Source organism: Strix uralensis, chromosome 16 (assembly GCF_047716275.1).
Source record: "Strix uralensis isolate ZFMK-TIS-50842 chromosome 16, bStrUra1, whole genome shotgun sequence".
Taxonomy (NCBI): Eukaryota; Metazoa; Chordata; class Aves; order Strigiformes; family Strigidae; genus Strix; species Strix uralensis.
Window position 1 is genome coordinate 12,608,092 of NC_133987.1, and position 18,136 is coordinate 12,626,227.

The window sequence follows — 18,136 nt, forward strand, 5'->3', positions numbered from 1 at the left end:
AAGCTAAGGTACATGGTCCACCTAGGAAAAAACACATCATCTAACTACAGGGGAAAAATTACTAATTTATATTTCCATGCTTCTCTCCATTGAAATCTTATTCATTTAGATTTCTCATTTTGGGACTATACAGCTATTTTGGTCATAAAAAAAAAAATAGAGTGAAAGAAAAAGCAGCTAAACCACATTTCCTTACAGAATTTGAACAGCAGATTTACTATAGAGTAGTTGTTCAACTGACAAGTATTTTCTGTGCTCTAACTGCAGGAGATATTTTGTTATGGTTGGTAACTGACAGACTATTCACCAGAAGAACTGCAGAATATATTCCAGCCTGCCTCTTTGTGAAAGCCCTGTGCAACTAAAAGAAAAAGCCAAACTAGCTTGGCTTCTCAGACTAACTAATCTTGCCAGTATTTTTTAAAAGATTCGATTAATACTCTACCTTAATTTAATAACCTATCTATGATCAGAAGGCAAACACTCAAATTTTAGAGCATACCAAAATATTATTACAAAGAGACTACAGCCATTTTATAAAATGCAAAATCTTTGGAATTTTTTTCTAACTATTCTGAAAAGTTTTGTAAGTTACACCACAATTTCCAAAACCAAAAGCCTGCCTTCACAGCAGCAAATACATCATCTAAATAATGAAGACTAGGCATTACATTCTGAAAACTGGAGTTGTTAATAAATGTGACTGAAGCACCAACAAGAAGTATAAATCAAGTTGATACTTTAGACTAAAAGAAAACCCTCCATACATATAAAGTTCTAATATTTAGTTGAAACGTTCATAGTTCTAAGTATGCACCAACACCACCAGGAACAAACCAAGTAAACCACTCGGCATAGATTCACTTTAAAGGACAGACGGGACATCTGTTCGGGAGCCACCTCCAGTGATTATTTTCAGTTACAATATCTGGACCTGCACAGGAAAATAATCCATTCTATAAGACTGACTACCATTGATCTTCATTAACTAGGTACGGTGATAACACAATACTACAAATTGCACGGTGGAACAGAAGGATCCAGAGCCACCCTTATGTGTTACCTTTATCTACATGGTAGATATATGCTTCTTGAGTCATTGCAGACAGCAGATGCAAAACATTAGTATAAATCCTGATTTTGTCATCACTGTTATCCTCCCAGGTATAATCCTGGATCACATTTAGTAATCCTCGCACAAGAAACAACACTCCTTGCTCTGGATGGTCCTACAGAAAAGAAAAAAGATAAGTCAAAACCAACAACACAACAACCCCCAAACAAAAGTGGGATTATTTGTGGTCATTCAGGGGTTTAGAGTCACAATATTAGCTCTATAAAAGCAAAAACTACAATATAATTAAAGCTGACAACTACTTTTAAGTGTGCTTCCTGCAAATACTTTTAAAAATTTGTTCCAATTTCCTTCTAAAATGCCCATTTGACCCATAATCATAAACTTGATCTAGGCAGCCCCCGCAGACAAACTTTGAAATGCTTTGTTTTCTAGTCATGGGGGAGTAGTACAAAATTAATTGTCAGCTTCTTAACAGCTAAGCCTCTAAAATTAAACACACTGGGCACATTTTTTTATTAAAATAATGTCACTATGCTATAGAAACAAGTATATTACTCATATAATTATGAGTTTCAGAAGAACACCTACACTGGGAAGTCAAAGTTACAGACAATCAACAATCTTTTAAGATGAAAGGAATATAAAGACATCTGCTTTACATAAGCTATGAGTTTTTGCAAGCAGTTTTAATACTACACTCAGCTTATTTCAAGCTGGCAGTTGACGCAATGATACCAACATATGCAGGACACGTCACAGTCCACTGGGGACATTTACTTCTGATCATCTATCTTGTAAAGTAAAGAGAAGAAAAAATTATGGAAGCTGATTTCTGAATCCTGTTATCTCATTGCAAGTTCTTCATTACTGAACCTGAGGGGTTGGAAAAGGAGAATCCGCTGCTCTGATTAAAAGGTTTTGGACAGCACTATGCTGTGTGCTACTTCCCCAAACATGTAGTCAAAGAAAAAAAGGAAGGAGGAAACCGTAAGGAATGTTTCAGTGAGGAGGAACAACCTACTTTCTCCAAGAACAAATGAATAAACCTCAGATTTTTTATTTTTTTTTTTTTTAAATGTGCCATGATACTAAGCCGACCCTTGCTGGGAAAGAAGAATCTTCTCAGAGAGGGCCAGAGCTGTTAACAGAGGGAGGTAAAATCCTCAAGCGTTAGGTTTCCACTGCAGTGAAATCTTGAGAGTCAGAAGCCTGTTTTTCTTCTCTGAGGTCATCAAAATACCATGGCTATGTAAGTTTTATCTCAGGTCTTCCAGATTAATTTACAATTTTTCCTCATCTTTTAGCTATAGCTGCAAATATAGGAAGGAAAATGTCATATATATATATATATATCTAAACTTGACAATTGGTTAAAAATTGGAAGGGTGCAGAATGGCAGTATTTTGTGAAATATTCATCAGAAGAGGAAGGTTATGCCAAAACACATCTTATAGTTACTGATTTCACTCAAAAGATTAGGCAACCTATAACAAAGTAACTGAAACTAGTAGAAACTAGAGCTATGTATTTTTCCCCTCCTCAGGTATGAGATTTTGTGAGTGCTCAGCTATAATACCACTTTTCTGAAAGGATCTATTAAAACAGTAAATGATGTTTACACAATTAAATGATGGTGAGATTTCACTCTATCCCAAATCCAGTTAAGTGCAAGGTGCTACTGAGGTAGGCAATGCTGTACCTCCACCTCCAAGCAATTGTTCTGCCTCCTGATTTTGCATTGGGGTATGTGATTTTGCAGCCAGTGAGCAAACTGGTTCAGCTTGCTGCTGGAAAACTAACCAGTGCATCTCCCACTATCAAAAGCCCAGTCTGCTCTAAACTTTTAAACAGGAAAGTCAAAATTGTCTACCAGCCTATGTGCTATTCATACACACACAACTTACCGGAACAACTAATAATGTGGAAAAAAAATTACAAAGGAATTCCAGGAGGAAGGCATCAGAAGGTCGCATCTTTCCATCTACACTGATCATTTTTGGCACTTCAGGAACAAGGCTCACTGCAGCTTTGAAAAAAGCATCGGCTACAAAATAAAAATATAGTTGCTGTATTATCACTCCAACTGCGATGGCAGTCATGCCTGTGATCCAATGATTGCTTCAAGTTTGTTTCAAATGGACTACAGAAAATGAACGTATGCTTAACTGCAAAGAAACTCAAGACTCAGCAGTCAAAATCTGTGGTAATTCAAGTGATGCTGTTTTTTCAAAAGAAGTTCCCACATCACTCGAGACTTATGAAATTACAATTCTCCTTTGCTTAACAAGAGGACAACATTGTTTCAAATATATTGCATATATAATAATAAAAAAAAATTAGCACACCATTCAAAATTGACCTTTCTAAAGAAATGCTTGTGCCAAGAGAACGGGGAATCCAAAGTGGGGAAAAAAGGTCATGCTATCTTGTTCACGAATTCATTCACAAAAGGCTGTTAAAGTTATAAGGAAGTATGGAAAACTTCTATTCTCTAAGTATTTCTAGTCATTAAAAGTAAAATACTAATATAGTACCAGAAGCTGAGGTATTGCTGGTTACCTAGATAAAATTAGTCTTTGCAAGAATCACAGTATAGGAATTACAGAAACCATCCACCATTATGGCCTTGGCAAAATAGCTATTAAGAATTTTTTCATAACTCTTATTATGTCTCTAATTCTACCAAAAAAAATTAACACCTGAACATGTATTCCTCAGTTTAAGTAGTTAATAGTCACAAATTAAAAACATTTTCCCTCTTACCCTAGAAGGCCTCCTATATATACTAAGAGTTCACTAAAAAAAATTCCTGACAGCAACATTCTTTTGCACTTTCTCCGCTATATTTCAAAATATCCAAGTATCCAAATCCCATTCAAGTTGTTTAGCCATATACTTCAAAGCATCCTTAAGGATTAATACTGTATCTTTATTTTACAGGAACAGAGACTGAGGCCATGAAATCAAATTTTAGCAAAGAGCAAAAGCAAATTCTTGGTGAAAGCCAAGAGCTGTTACATGGCTAGGATGGAGATACCACTGACAGGCGTGCATGGGCATTTCCAGGACTGCAGCTTGCTCTGGAAAAATTCATTTGAGCACACGAGACTCCAAGCAAATTTGCTAAATATAGTACCAACTGATATCTAATTTAAGCTTATGAGGAATACCAGGGAAACATGTGCTTTGGAAAAAACTGTAGTTCTTCTGACTCTTATTTCTTCTCAGCACACGAGTGCTCAAGCCCTTCTGAACTTTCCAGTGCTTAGAATGCAGACCCCTTCAGTCAAACATCATCCTTCCTTTTACTCTGCACATTTATTTTGAGGTGAAAGTATGTTTTTTATTTATTTCAAACAACATGTAAGCTTACACAACCAACCCAAAGGAAGGTAAGTAATCTTTCTCTGAGCTTTATTAGAAGGAAAGCAACAGCAGATGGTCATTCTAGCACAAGTAAATGAATCGCTGTCACTTCCACAGTTGTCTCAGCAGAAAAATAAAAAAAAGTACATGCCCCACATCAACATATAATAAAAACATGTGACCAGACAAATGAAAAAATATGTCTCAGAAAATAGTCTGCATACCAAAGTACCCATGTCTGTGCAGAGAATACTCCTGCCTTCTGAAGTTTTTTCATAATGGGTCTCCACAATGAAAGAGAAGAGCTGCAAAGTACCTCACCTTAATTTACTGCCTGCTCTCCTAGCAATCACAGTCCTAGACATTCTCCTCTAAACTTCTGCCATAGCACAAAACAAAACTTATCTTCACTATGAATAACTGCAATTTGATTCAATTTACTCTTCTCGACCTCTTGCTGCTGCTGCGAGGGAGAACTGCGTTCTCATCTGATTGAGCTCCCTCGCGCGCCCTGCGCAGCGTGCCCAGCTCCCCCGCAGGTGACTGCTGCTGGGAATGAGGAGAGACCCGTCCACACCACAGACTGCTCACCGGGCCCTGTGCTCGCTGCGACAAGCTCCTCTGCGCTTCCATCTTTTCCTTCCCTAAGCACAGCAGTCACACAGCTGCTGCCTCCCTGCCGTCTCCATATGGCTGCTGTCCTCTCGCCGCTGCCGCAGGCTCGTGTTTGGAGGTCACCCTGCAACCCCCCCCCCACGCTGTCGCTGCCTCAGCACAATGCGGAGACGGCAGGGCTCTTGCCCCCACACTTTTAATTCTTCCTTGCCTCATCCCCCTTCCTCTGTCCCCCAAACAATGCAGCAAGGCAAGCCAAAAAAGCCATAGAGCATAAAAGCAGTTAGTTGCATTTTCTATTAAAGAGATGGATATTTTACTTTGGTCCAAGTACTGGCAAAGGAGAATATGTTCATTTTGCTACAAGTTCAGCCAATCTATGCTAACCACAAAATGGTTCTTACACTGGAACACTAAAAGCACATTCACCCAAGGTATACGTGCCTTGCAAGAGGCAAAAAAAAAAAAAAAAAAAAAAAGTAAATTCACATTAATGCAAAGGTTTTACTAGAGACTTTGCAGAAAACTGTCCTCCAAACACTACCACCCTATTCACTTGTAGAGAGGTGTCAGAGTATGCATCACATGCTCTGAGTTTGGAGGAAAAGTTTACTAAATAGGTTGTCACAGATGTGCTATTTTCTTAATAAGTATGAAATGAGCATAGGTATTTAATTCTGAATTACATAATTATGAGGTTATGCAATGGTCCTTTCTGTATATCTTTTTAAAGTCAATTTATAAAGGAATTACTGTAGAGATGTTTCAAGAGAAAACCATACACCTGCTTTTTCTGGCTTCCAAAGGTATAAAGAGCCACTTAAAAAAGCATCAAAAACCACAACGATGTTATGTCCTTGATTTAAAAAAAATAAAATAAAATTTAAAAAAGATAAAAAAGGCTTCTTCCAGTGAAGGATGCTGTTTTCTTATCTGCCTAAAGTACGATAATGCTCCTAAAGTGAGCCACTGTTAAGTTGGATAAGGGGAGAGCAGCCTGCGCATTACAACAAATCATCATGATAAAGTCTTCCCAGACTGCTGTTAATATCTTGTGCAGTGCTCCGAACATGACATACTTCATGCTTCACTAAATTTATCCTTTCACAGCAGCTCCTTCCTTTTGGTTGACCATAATCCCATAAATCTTTCCCCTGAGCATACATGCTGACCTTCAGGCTACAAAAACTAACAGTCTTGGATGTCCAAGTCAGCACTTCCAGTAATACTCTCCTACAGAAAAAGCAAGTGAAATTGGTGTTGAATATTTTGCTATTGTCAATATTCATGATGGTATGTACACACACACACTTAATTATACATACACACAAATACATGTACCTCCATATATTTCAATATATCAATCTTTCTACATATAAAAATTTAGCTTAGGTTGTGTTTGCTGCATCTATGATAGTCAATTAAACTGTACTAATTTAAGATTTCAGGCAGGCAAAAAGACAAGGAGGAACAAAGCCATTAGAGATGGGAAAACAATTAAGCTCCTTAAGTCCACCTTCAAAGAGCAAAAGAGAGTGGGTTTGACATACCTACACAAGCTATTTTTAGTCACAGATACAATTACACAAGGCTAAGTGCCCCCAAAGGACAAAACCAGGGACCATAGGCAGTCTTCTGCATTCCACATCACCTTTGTGTCCTACAACACTGTCAAGCATATTTTAATACTCTGAAGATTTTGCTTCCACATCTGACAGATGATGGAAATTTAATGAAGCCTTGTAGTCCAGTGCAAAAAATTAATGGGAAGCAAGCATAGAGTTTTTTGTTGTGTGGGTTTTTTTCCTATTAAACAAATTAACGCACTACTGTTTTGACAACCAAGCATTGCAAACATTTGGAACTCCTCCTCCTCACATTCGTGAGGTCACTGTGAGAATTCTGTCGTATTGTTGAAACGGGTTTTTCCCTTCAGCTATGGAACATTCTCCATCTTAAAAATCCTCTACACATCACTTCCCATCCAGAAACTACAAAGAATTATTTGAAGTAACAAAGATGAAATCAGAAAATGAATGTGCTGCTGCTTGGTGAACTGGAATGTACTATGTTAATTCATACTACTTCATACTATGAATTAGCTGCAGGTGAAAATGTAATTACATACGTGAAGCTTGCTAGTTTAAGGAATAGCTTGATTCTAGATTGTTAGCAAGGTCTTAGTACTTCTAAAGGCATACAGAGGTGTAAGTGGGAGGGAAGATTCGTACAGGGAGATCATATAGTATGAACAAGGACACTGGATACAAGATATTTTGTTCTTAAACCGTAATCAGTAAATGCAACACACACACACCCATCCCACCCACTCTCCTTCCCCCCCCAAAAAACCCCACAAATTTCACCCTGCCTCTCTAAATTCCATGTAATCCCTAAAGACTGTGAGGTGAAGAAGTATCACCATCAGTCTTTAAAGAGAGCTCCATTAGTAATACTGGAAACTTTGAAATAATAAATACTATAGTTAAATACTGTAGTTTCTCCTTGTTATTATGAGGTGAAGAAAAAATAAAAATCAAACAAGTAGACACATGGAAAAACATCATACAGCACTGAAGAGTCAATATGGTTTTTTGCAGAGAGAAATCATTCCTCAGAAATCTCTCAAGTTTTCCAAAGAACCAGCAAGTTTGTGTTTAAAAGTCGCCCAGGAATGCAAACATTTAGATTTTTAAAAAACATTTAACAATGTCCCTCCTACAGAAGGCTCTTAAAACAACTAAGCTGACAAAAGGTAAAGAGGAAAGTCCTCCTGAGGATTCATAACTTAATAAAGGATGGGGTGGAGAGGGAAAGGAGCAGGAATAAAAAGTTTTCACAGTGGAGTGAAATGACTACTGCGTTCCTTAAGGTTTTGCAGAGAGACATGTCCTTACGATGAGCTGGGAGGTGACAATGTTTGCAGACTAGTCTGGAACGTGACTGCAAATCATCGCAGATGGATCTCATGATTCTGAGCAATAAAGCAGCAGATGAAGTCTAATATTAGTAAGGCATGCAGGGAAAGAATCAGCCCTTACTATAACTATAGAAAGATAAGCTCTAAATAGACTATTTACACTGATGACAGATTTTGGAGTCATTATAGATGGTTTCCTGAAAACTACATACTAAACAGCTGTCAAAAAGGCAAGGCAATTGTAAGAATCATTAGGACAGTAATGGAAAACTGAGGTGTCATTGTATCATTTATATAGCTGTTGTGCATTTATACCTGGAATACAGTCCTGATCTTCCCATTTCTGAAAGGATAAAAAGAAGATAAAAAAGGTGCTAAGGCATGAAAGTGTTTCCTTATTAGAAAAGATTATACTGACACAAATTCTTCAGAAACTTATCAATGCCATCATCTTATAGGTAGCATGAAGAAAATGAATCAAGAATGACCGAATTTTTCACAGTATCACTAGTAGATCAGCTGCACCCACTGAAACACTCAGCTAATGTTTAAAAACCATACAGAAATAAAGCCCTAAGTAGTATTTTCCAAGTAGCATGTAACTGCGGAACTCACTGCCACATGAAGTTACAACAGCCAAAAAGTAAAAATTGAGTCCATCTATTTTATTCAATAGTGTGGTCCATATGCAACCTTTGTTGAAGGATGTATTTAGACCACCTGCAGCTGAAAGCTAGGAAGCATCCTTCTACATTATTGTTTCCTGTATGTCGTCCCCTTAGTAGATGCTACTAGCCACTTTCAAAAACAGGTCATGGGCTAGACAGACTTGAAGAACTGACAAACTGATAGGAAATGCTAGTCTGAAAATCTTAGAGATGTTATCTCTCTCAAATCATATGGAAAAGCTATGGGCTGGGATAGAGAGAGGAACAAGAAAAAGCTCATGGGAGAATGGGAGAAGTTTCCAGCTATGGAAATCCCAGGTAACAGTACAAATCATAATTTTGTTCAAATAAAGCAACGTTTAGCATTACTAGTAAGGAAAACAGTATCTCACATCACTTTCTCCCAAAGTTACTTTGCTGCTTTAAAGAAAAACAGTATTTAAAAAAGATAACAGAGACAGCATATACCAATCTCACCAGAGAAGCGTGAGCCAAGCAGTGCCAAAATCTGTAATTGAGAAAACCTCTTCAGGTTCTTATTTCTCTAAATTCTTTACCTCAAATTCTCTCTATTTATATCCTATTTATATTCTTCAGGTCTACAAAGATTTCAGGAGATTAGGAAGGAACACTAAAAATTGTTATTTAATGCTACTGAGAAAATATACTAACACATTATTAGATTATGATTTAAAATTACTTATTAGATATTCCATACCATACTTTCTCCAAAGTGTGGCTGAAGCCTGTCATATTTAAAGAATATTCATGGAAAAGTAACATTTTCTGAAGCAGAAAAAAGAAATTCCTTTTGCAATCTACTAGCGAAACTGTGTTTCAGCTATATTTGAACAACAGAACAATTATCTAGAAGTACATTAAGCACTGCATGCTTCAGAATTAAAACGCATTTGCTAAACAAAGATCTACGTCAGCTGATTTGGAGGACAGACTCTCAATTTTTATAAAGTTTTATGTTTGAAAATATCCCAGTGAATTTAGTCACACAGAATTAGTTGAACTACTTTATTCACTCAGCATGTTACTTCTGAAGCATGGCAAGGATTTCGCATCCTTTAAACTAAAAATGCCACTCAACACACATTACCAGAAAGTTGCATCATCTCGACCCACCTGCTGAATGCTGTGACCAACAATTAAAAAAACATGCTGTCTGTTCTTTGACAGGCAAAAGCTGCATTTCCATGGGGAGGAAATATGTGCAATTAAAATAATACCTATATCTCAAAAAGCCGGAAGAGTGACACAACAGAGCATGCATTTAATCTCAATTTAGTCCAAGCACTCCCTATGACAGAAAGCATGACCAATGGGAATTTATTATTCTACGTTGGCAGCATGCAGCGTTCTGTGGCTCAGTTAAAAAAAATGAAAAATGCATCTCTGTAAAATCTAGCATCTTCCTTTCTAAAGTGGTCTTTTAATAGGCTCTCCAGAGGTACAAGCTATGCATCCAGGACAAAATCACCCAAAACATTCCGAATGTAATTACAGATTCATTTTATTTAAAGCACCTCTTGGAAGCTGGAGACAAAAGAGACAATAGTCTTGTTTAATACATGTTGAACAGCATACCTGGACAGACATCCGCCCGTGTATTAATACTGGACTTCTCATGAGCATATTAATTAATGTTTCTGACCCAATTTCACTGTACTGAAGAAAATCTATTAAGAAAAACTACAATTACAGTTTTCTAATACTGAAATATTTGGGTGAGTTCAAACATGCACCACACAGTTGCTTTGACTAACGGTGTGGCAAATCCCAGCAGGCAAGGCCCTGATTTGATAGAGCAAACTGGACCAGCGAGGCACTAGGACTGATGGTTTTTACTATGGCTGCCCCTTGAGACTGGGAATGAGGCAAAACCCAAACTCCTCCAGTTACAAATAGATTAGCTTAGCTGTGGCTCTGCAGGTGTTGGTAGTTTATCAGTGCAATCCTCAGACTGGTAAACTTTACAGTTATGACCTGCACATCCTTTTTATAAAAAAAGCAATATTTTAAATTCCCCTTATCTACTCCAATAGGTAATTTTGTTAGATATATTGGTAATTTAGAGAAATCTCCCTATTGCCAACAGAAGTCTATCCTGTGAAATTCAATTTTGTTATATGTTTAAGTAAAAACTCAACTCACTGAAATAGCTAGACTCCCTGTAGGAACCTAAAAATAAATAAATAAATAAAAATCCAAGAATTTAACTCTCTGAAAACAAAAGCTGTAATCTTTAAAAAGAAACTGCATGTACACGCACACATGCATGCCCCACTACTGACTGATCTATCAGATCAGGTACATTACCTTTCAGTTTTATTTCTCTTCCCAATTTTAAACCAATTAAGCTAATTCCAATCAGCATGAAATAAAGGTTACATACAAGGCACCATTTCACTTCCTAGCCTAATGCTATCATTAATTGCACACTCTTAAAACTTCATGCTGCATTGGTTTTAGTAGATCAGTGTCTAATTGGCATCAGTTAACTCAGGTGACTGGATTTAAATTTGCTGTTATGAATTAATCAGTATTACCCATACACATGAAATGCATTCACTTGAGAGACAGATTAAACTGTGTTAAAAGTAACTTTCAAGGACATGTTATCTGACTACGATACATGAGAACATACAAAGACAGGTCACAAAAAGTGTCCCAAGACTGGTGTCACTGTTGCCTAACTGGTTAACACATGCTAAATTACTCATGCAAGTGACATGTGTCTGAATACAAATTATGTCCAAAATAGCTTTTCCTAAGGAAGCAAAAAAGTGTATAACAATAAAACCTTGGCAAACGAAATGAGTTACTGAACACCAGAGTTTTGCACATGCTTCATTTCAGCAAAAGCTGAGATGGACCAAATGTTCCTCTCTCTAGCTTTTGGGTCTAAAATGCAGGAGACAGTGGTTAAAAAAATATGTATTTTAGAGACTGAGTGCATAATGCTTTGCATATACCTCCTACCTTAAAAAATTTCAGAATGGGGATCCTATTCATTGTTTAGTGAGTGCACTGTGTTCACATGTCAAACAACAGCTGTGCACATTTATATAAACTCACACTGAAAAATCTGGACAATTGCTGGGGCCCAGGAGTCTCACTCTGAAAAGACTTTGATCACAAAAATAGTGAAAAAGCAGTTTATAAATTGAAAGGTTATTAAATCACAAAGTTGGTTCCAGCATGGGCAGGGCATAGTCCTCAAAGACCAAATATTACAGAAAAACTGCTTTGGATTTGCTTCCAACAAGGGATGCACTGCCACACAGCAACAATAACCAAAATTGATAAAAAGGATGAAGTAAGCTGGTCAATTAAACAAAACACCATAGGAAGAAAAATTGAGCCAATTTTTAGTAAACACTGTTATCTACAAAGAAACTGCACAATACTAATTGCACAACAACAAACTTTGCAGATCTTTTATTTGCACAACATACTTGGACACAACAGCCAGCTTTACTTTAAATCCCTCTGCTTTGCTATATGGGCAGCATCAGATTCAAAACAAAGACAGACAACAGTCACCATGTACTAAAAAGTCTTAATCAGCATCCTAAGTCAGCTTGTTTGTGCAGCTGGAACTTACTGGTAAATGCAGAGCTTGGAAAACAAGCTCTCGTGAAGAAGCACAGAGCCAAAACAAAGAATTAATAGCCACAACAGAAAAATGTTGCAAAGTAATCCAATTTATGACTCTCACAGCTCCACTGAAAACATGTAAAGGAAAAGCATTTACCACTGGAAAGCAGATATCTAAAGTCAGTATTAAAATTGCAAAACAAAGTAGAATGACATCACTTTAAAAAGGAAAAGAAAGATAATAAAAACAAGAAGTATGAGAATACTTTCTGTCTTCCATTTGTGATACGAACAGAACAAGATCACATTAAATGGGGATACAGACTTAATGCTCATTCTGGTGACAGAGTAGCTCCAATTTTTTTCCCCAAATCACTTTTTGTCAGAATGTCCAATTACATAAGACTGAGCTAACCGGATGGCTAAAAACTGTACTCAGGCCCTGGTTCAATCAACAATTCAGATCAAAAAAAGAAAATATATTTTATATTCTTCATATTATCTGCTATTACTCCATCATTTCACTCTGATATAGTGACATATTTTCTTAGCTAAGTGTTTAGCACAAATGTGCTTTGATAGCAAGTTTCTGGTCTCATTGACCTAAGTTTTAATTCTTTTCCAGCTCACTGTGGTTAGTAGTTCACAGGCTGACAAAATCCTGCACAGATGAACCAGTTTCCTTTTCCACTGTTACAATAAAGCACATCATTTGTGATTAGAGTGCTTGCATAGTTACACAGGAGAAAAACATTCCATGCTTTCCATAATTTCTAAGTAATTTAGTACAAGCTACCTCACAGCCATGACTATTGTCAACTAGAGTCAGCTGTCTTAGTTATTTAGATCACAGGATTCGTGTTAGAATTGAAGAACTGTTTTAATAAGACAAGTTTTCACTGTAACAATGCTTGAAACAGGGCTGTATTTTAATTACATCATCAATATAATTATATCACTTCTGATTTCAGCCAAGTTATTATTCACAGTTAGAAATATTTCTGAGACAAGGGAACCTTTAAGTAGACAAATTCATGCCTTACCTTGTGAAAGGCACTGATTTGCCAGTGCAACCTGTCCGGAGTGTAGATACAGATTAAGACGTGTGAAGATACTGCTCAGAGATGGAATTGTGATGAAGCAGAAGGCAACACAAGCCTAAAGCAAATAAAAAAATGAAACTGAAGAAAACTCCTAACTCAGAGTTATAGCAATCATTACTGATTTTCTACACAATTAGGAATCACATTCTGTTAATTAGTTTTGGGAAAGACTTTCAATAAAAAAGCAAGTATTATGTGAAGTCCAAAATCAGCAACTTAAAATTTTTCATTATTATTTCAATAATGATAACAATATTTATTATTAATAATTATTGTTATTACAAGTAGGTAAGCTCAAAACTTACTCTATGACTCTAGCTCAAGGAGTTCCTCTCTCCTCATGTAACCAGCTTGCCGCTCAAGACCAAAAATCTAACTAGAAAAGCAGACTACTGGTCCTCAGGGACAATCCAGCTGTCAAACTGGTCAAAGCAGGTGCATTGCGTATGTTTGGGAGGAAGCAGATCTAGTGCAGCATGCTGCAGCTTTAGACCTACTGCAACAGCCCAAACACCCAGATGGAGCAAGTAGCTCCCAGGCATACAGAGGCTGGCCAGTGTCACCCGAGCTACCCTTTGTGCAGGACATTGTGCACAGGTGCCATGAACAAAAATCCATTCATTAATGGTAGCATATGCAAACACCTTCCCAACACATGAAGACATCTTAGTTGCTATGTTTCAAGTGAGAAGAGGGGAACACAAGGAACTTGCACAGCCTATGCATAGTTCAAAGCTCATTTGACCATACCTATACAGATTCAGAGGCACTAAAGCCAAAAGGAGCACTTTATTTGAAATTCAAATACTGATTTCAGCATATCAACACTGATACTACAAGACAGAAGTTTAAATATATTCTTTTCCCTCTATCTTCCATTCTCTCTTTCCCTCTATCTTCCATTCTCTCTTTCCCTCTATCTTCCATTCTCTCTTTCCCTCTATCTTCCATTCTCTCTTTCCCTCTATCTTCCATTCTCTCTTTCCCTCTATCTTCCATTCTCTCTTTCCCTCTATCTTCCATTCTCTCTGTGATTGAGTTACACAGAAATTAAGGATTTTATTTCAAATATAATTTGAAAAGCTGAGCTTTCTAGAATTCACACAAAGACCTCCAATGACCCTTCCTTCGGAGACGGAGTCAATCTTGCTGCTCCTTTTTAACACAAAGCTGCCATTAGATGGTTTGGTGGTTTTTTTCTTAAATGGCAGCATTTAGCTTTAGACAGTAAAGATCAATGGTAACAACAGAAAATGAGACCACAGTGTCAAAAAATACTAACATATTGTTTTTGCAAAACTTATAAACTTAGGTGGCAGTAGATAGTATTATCTGCTAAGAAGGCAGGCTCAAAGTTTGTTAGAGTCAGTCCTACCCTGACAAACGCAGCAGTCTTTCTGGAATGATTTCCTTTCATCACTTTTCTTGTTTCCATTGCTAGCTGGTTCACAGACTACACAAAAACCAAAAGCAAATCATTAAGAAAAATACACAGATTAAGAAAAATACACATGCAAATAACAAACTGCATGTTTTATTGCATGCATTTAGAGAACAGAAACTGTCAAAAGGGACCCTGATATGGTGTGCCCTCACTGTACCATTTAGTTTTTACCTGGAGAATTTTAGTGACTGTTCCTTAAAGCAAATATGATTCTGAAGGTTTGTGAAGGTAGACTTGTTGATTTATTCAAGGCTTTAGATCATCCCTTGCTTCCTAGCTATAGTGCTGTCATCACTTCCTTCCTGGCATAAAAATCACAATTTCTAGCTAACACACTTATTAAAAAACCAAAGCCAATATAATAAAAGGGTTTAAGAGAAGATACAATTTTGCAAAGGAATCAGATGCAGCTAATGCTCACCTGACATGTGACTCAATACAGTAAAGAGATTAACTGTCCCAATCACAGCAGGACTCTGCCTCTATCTGCAGCCAGACACAGTCTAATCTCTCCTAGATGGAGGATTATAGAAGAGAGAACCCAAATTCTGAATGCACAAAAGTGCCATTTATTTTATTAGATATGAAATCTCTTGTAAGATAGCCAGTTTTCTTTGTTGCAATGATACCATGCATGCCTGTCAAGCAAGAACTTCAGAGAGTTTAGGGTGATAAAATGAGAGATGAGATCAAAGTCTACTTTAAAAACACCTGATAAAAAGACTTCAGATTTATTTTGACATAGACCAATAATCTGGGCAGGGAATGGGAGAACTGCAAACATATCCCCACTTACTAAGATAATGGAGATAAACTGTAGCTTACATGAATCAACTGGACTAGAACAGGCTCCAGATTGCAAAACATTGACCTGGCTTCAACATAGAAACTCAGCTGCTGTTCAAAGTCACGGCCAAATGAAACCTATAAAAGACAAAAAAACCCACCACCCTAGATTTTACCACTGTAGGCCATTAACTTTAAGAGACATAAAACTGCATGAAGATAAACCACACATATTCAAAAGTCAAAATCCCCATATACAGGTACGAAAAAACCCTGCTGACAACAAAATAGCACCTGGAGAATCTCTGTCCTTTCAACTATCTGCTTTCCAATACTTAACCTTCCGGGAAACCTGAAAGTTTCGCAAGGTTTTTTTATCCATACTCCACATGATCTTCTACTTTGTAGATCAAGCATTTATCGAGAAAATAAAATGTAAATCCTAGATTTGTGAGGTGGTTTCAAAACTAGCAGAATTCTTGATTCTTTACAGAACAGGGACAAAGGCTTGGTATAGTTCATACTGCAAAAGCAAAACAAAAAAACCTGAGAAAAATAGAAATAGATCAGTGAATCTGTATTCAGATATCTGTAATTTCTAGCTGATAAAGGGCCTCCAAGAGAAATTAGCATTTTCCTAACCAGATATACCAGTAAGAAAAGCAGGATTTTCCTCCAGTTTGGTTAATAAATATATGTTTATATAGTATTGCAAAAGCCTGAAACCTTGCATGCTGGCAGAAAAGAATAGGAATCAAAAAACAACCCTTGTGTAAGAATACCCTACTTCCAACCCTCCAGATTTAAAAAACCCAAGTGCTGTCAGCTGGAGTGTCTCAGCTGTCAATTAAAAGCCTAGCAAGAGAAACAGTCTCCAGGCAATCTACATTTATGTATTCAAAAAGAATTTTTTTCTAAGAGAAGTAAAGACTGCATTATTTATTATTTCTCAAGCCACATGCAAAAGAAATTTTTACGGAATTAAAAATTGCATTTAATCCATACAGTGAAAGATCAAAGGAACTGCACCAGAAAACAAAGGATTGCTTCTTATTAGACAACTGTCTTTGCCTTTCCTCTATTTTACAACTGCTGATTCTTGAGTCCTCATCTCAAGAAAAACTCCTCTAAAAATATAAATTTTACAAAAAAAAAGCCTGACTGTAAGGATGACTGTTACAACTGCTTTTCCACATCTTAATGAGTGCTAGTTTAAAATTCATAACTAGTCGTTTTGCTGCTATGGGATTTTTTTTCCTCCTAAACCAAGGCTATAAAGCCACATCAAATATTATTCAATGTGGGAAATCCTCCTAAAGGAAATTATACAATATTATACAACATATAAAGCTTAATAGAGCAAAATTATATTAAAAAACATATTAAATAGGAAATTATTATAGCTGAAGATAAAGCAACCATCTAGAGATAAATTCATAGAATTGCAACAAAGAGGACAAGTAGAGACAAAGCCTGTTAGCTCTGACCACGTGAAAGAAAAGTCAGGCACTGAGAGTACCTGGGTACCTGGTTACAGAATAAAAAAGCTTGAGAACATCTCCCTAAAAGAACTTGACAACTCAAACACAACAGTCAAGAACAAAAGATTTTATTGGCATAAGAGGGAGGGAAGGGTTAAAAATTAATTTCAAGACAAAACAATTGGAGTTTTTGTGGGACTACTAATTTGATGATACAAATTATCTTATTTGGAAATTAAGATAAACAGAGATAAGAATAACATACAAGTTATAGTTATTTTGTGTTTTTTAAAGCTGGTATGGGTTCCATTCAGAGCTAGGTAGTGGAACTTCATTCACATTCATCAGTGACCTCTCTGATGCTATAATAGGCAAGACTTTAATTGCTGTTTAACTTTTAAATACTTATGAAGTTTTACAAGAGATTTCAAAAAAAATAGCAGAAAATATGATTAAACAAACAGGTGCACTTTAAACTAATACTGCACCATGTCAGCTTCAACATTACATGATATTTCTTTCAATACATGCATACTTATTTCACTAAAATACACCGGTTTGGGTTTTCAATGATCTTAAGCAAGTCAGACAGTGTGTGATTCAGCTAGAGGCACCTGTTTCTCATGGGGATCTCGTGAAAATCTGAGCTATAACGTAGACCCCAACAGTTGCACACAATTGTCACTCACCATTTTTATGAATCCATTTATCAAAGCTGCTAACATTCTTTTCTCATCCTCAAGTGTTAGTGCACTATAAAAGAAAATTTATATGGTAAATTTTAGAATACTGCTTATTTATTATCTGTAAAGGTTCAAATGATACATACTAATTTATACAACATTACGTCCATATAAAATATTTATGGCACACTAAGACCACCAAGCTTGTAATTCTAGTTATGAAGCAATAAAACTAATTTTAATATGAGTATATCACCAAGTCAACCATGCAAACTAAATTCCAAATTTAAAAAAAAGGTAAAAATTGCTAAGAGAGTCTTTAGATTTTACAGAAACTCAGACTTTGGCAGGAGAAGGAAGCTAAGCTAATATTCTTTACTGCA

General features: G+C 36.5%; 1 protein-coding gene across 5 annotated transcripts in view; it reads right to left on the reverse strand.

Annotated features, from left to right (window-relative positions):
- Positions 1-18,136, reverse strand: part of VPS35L (VPS35 endosomal protein sorting factor like) — a 58,315-nt gene that overhangs the window by 9,160 nt on the left and 31,019 nt on the right. For 4 of the 5 annotated variants that reach the window (XM_074886037.1, XM_074886038.1, XM_074886041.1 and 1 more), the window contains 6 exons: positions 17,760-17,823; positions 15,629-15,727; positions 14,735-14,812; positions 13,300-13,414; positions 2,983-3,122; positions 1,064-1,229 (listed from right to left, as the gene is read on the reverse strand). In XM_074886037.1, the coding sequence (XP_074742138.1) occupies positions 1,064-1,229; positions 2,983-3,122; positions 13,300-13,414; positions 14,735-14,812; positions 15,629-15,727; positions 17,760-17,823 (662 nt within the window). Of the gene's footprint in view, positions 1-864; positions 935-1,063; positions 1,230-2,982; positions 3,123-13,299; positions 13,415-14,734; positions 14,813-15,628; positions 15,728-17,759; positions 17,824-18,136 lie in introns of all 5 variants that reach the window. The other variant, XM_074886039.1, reaches the window with a different exon arrangement.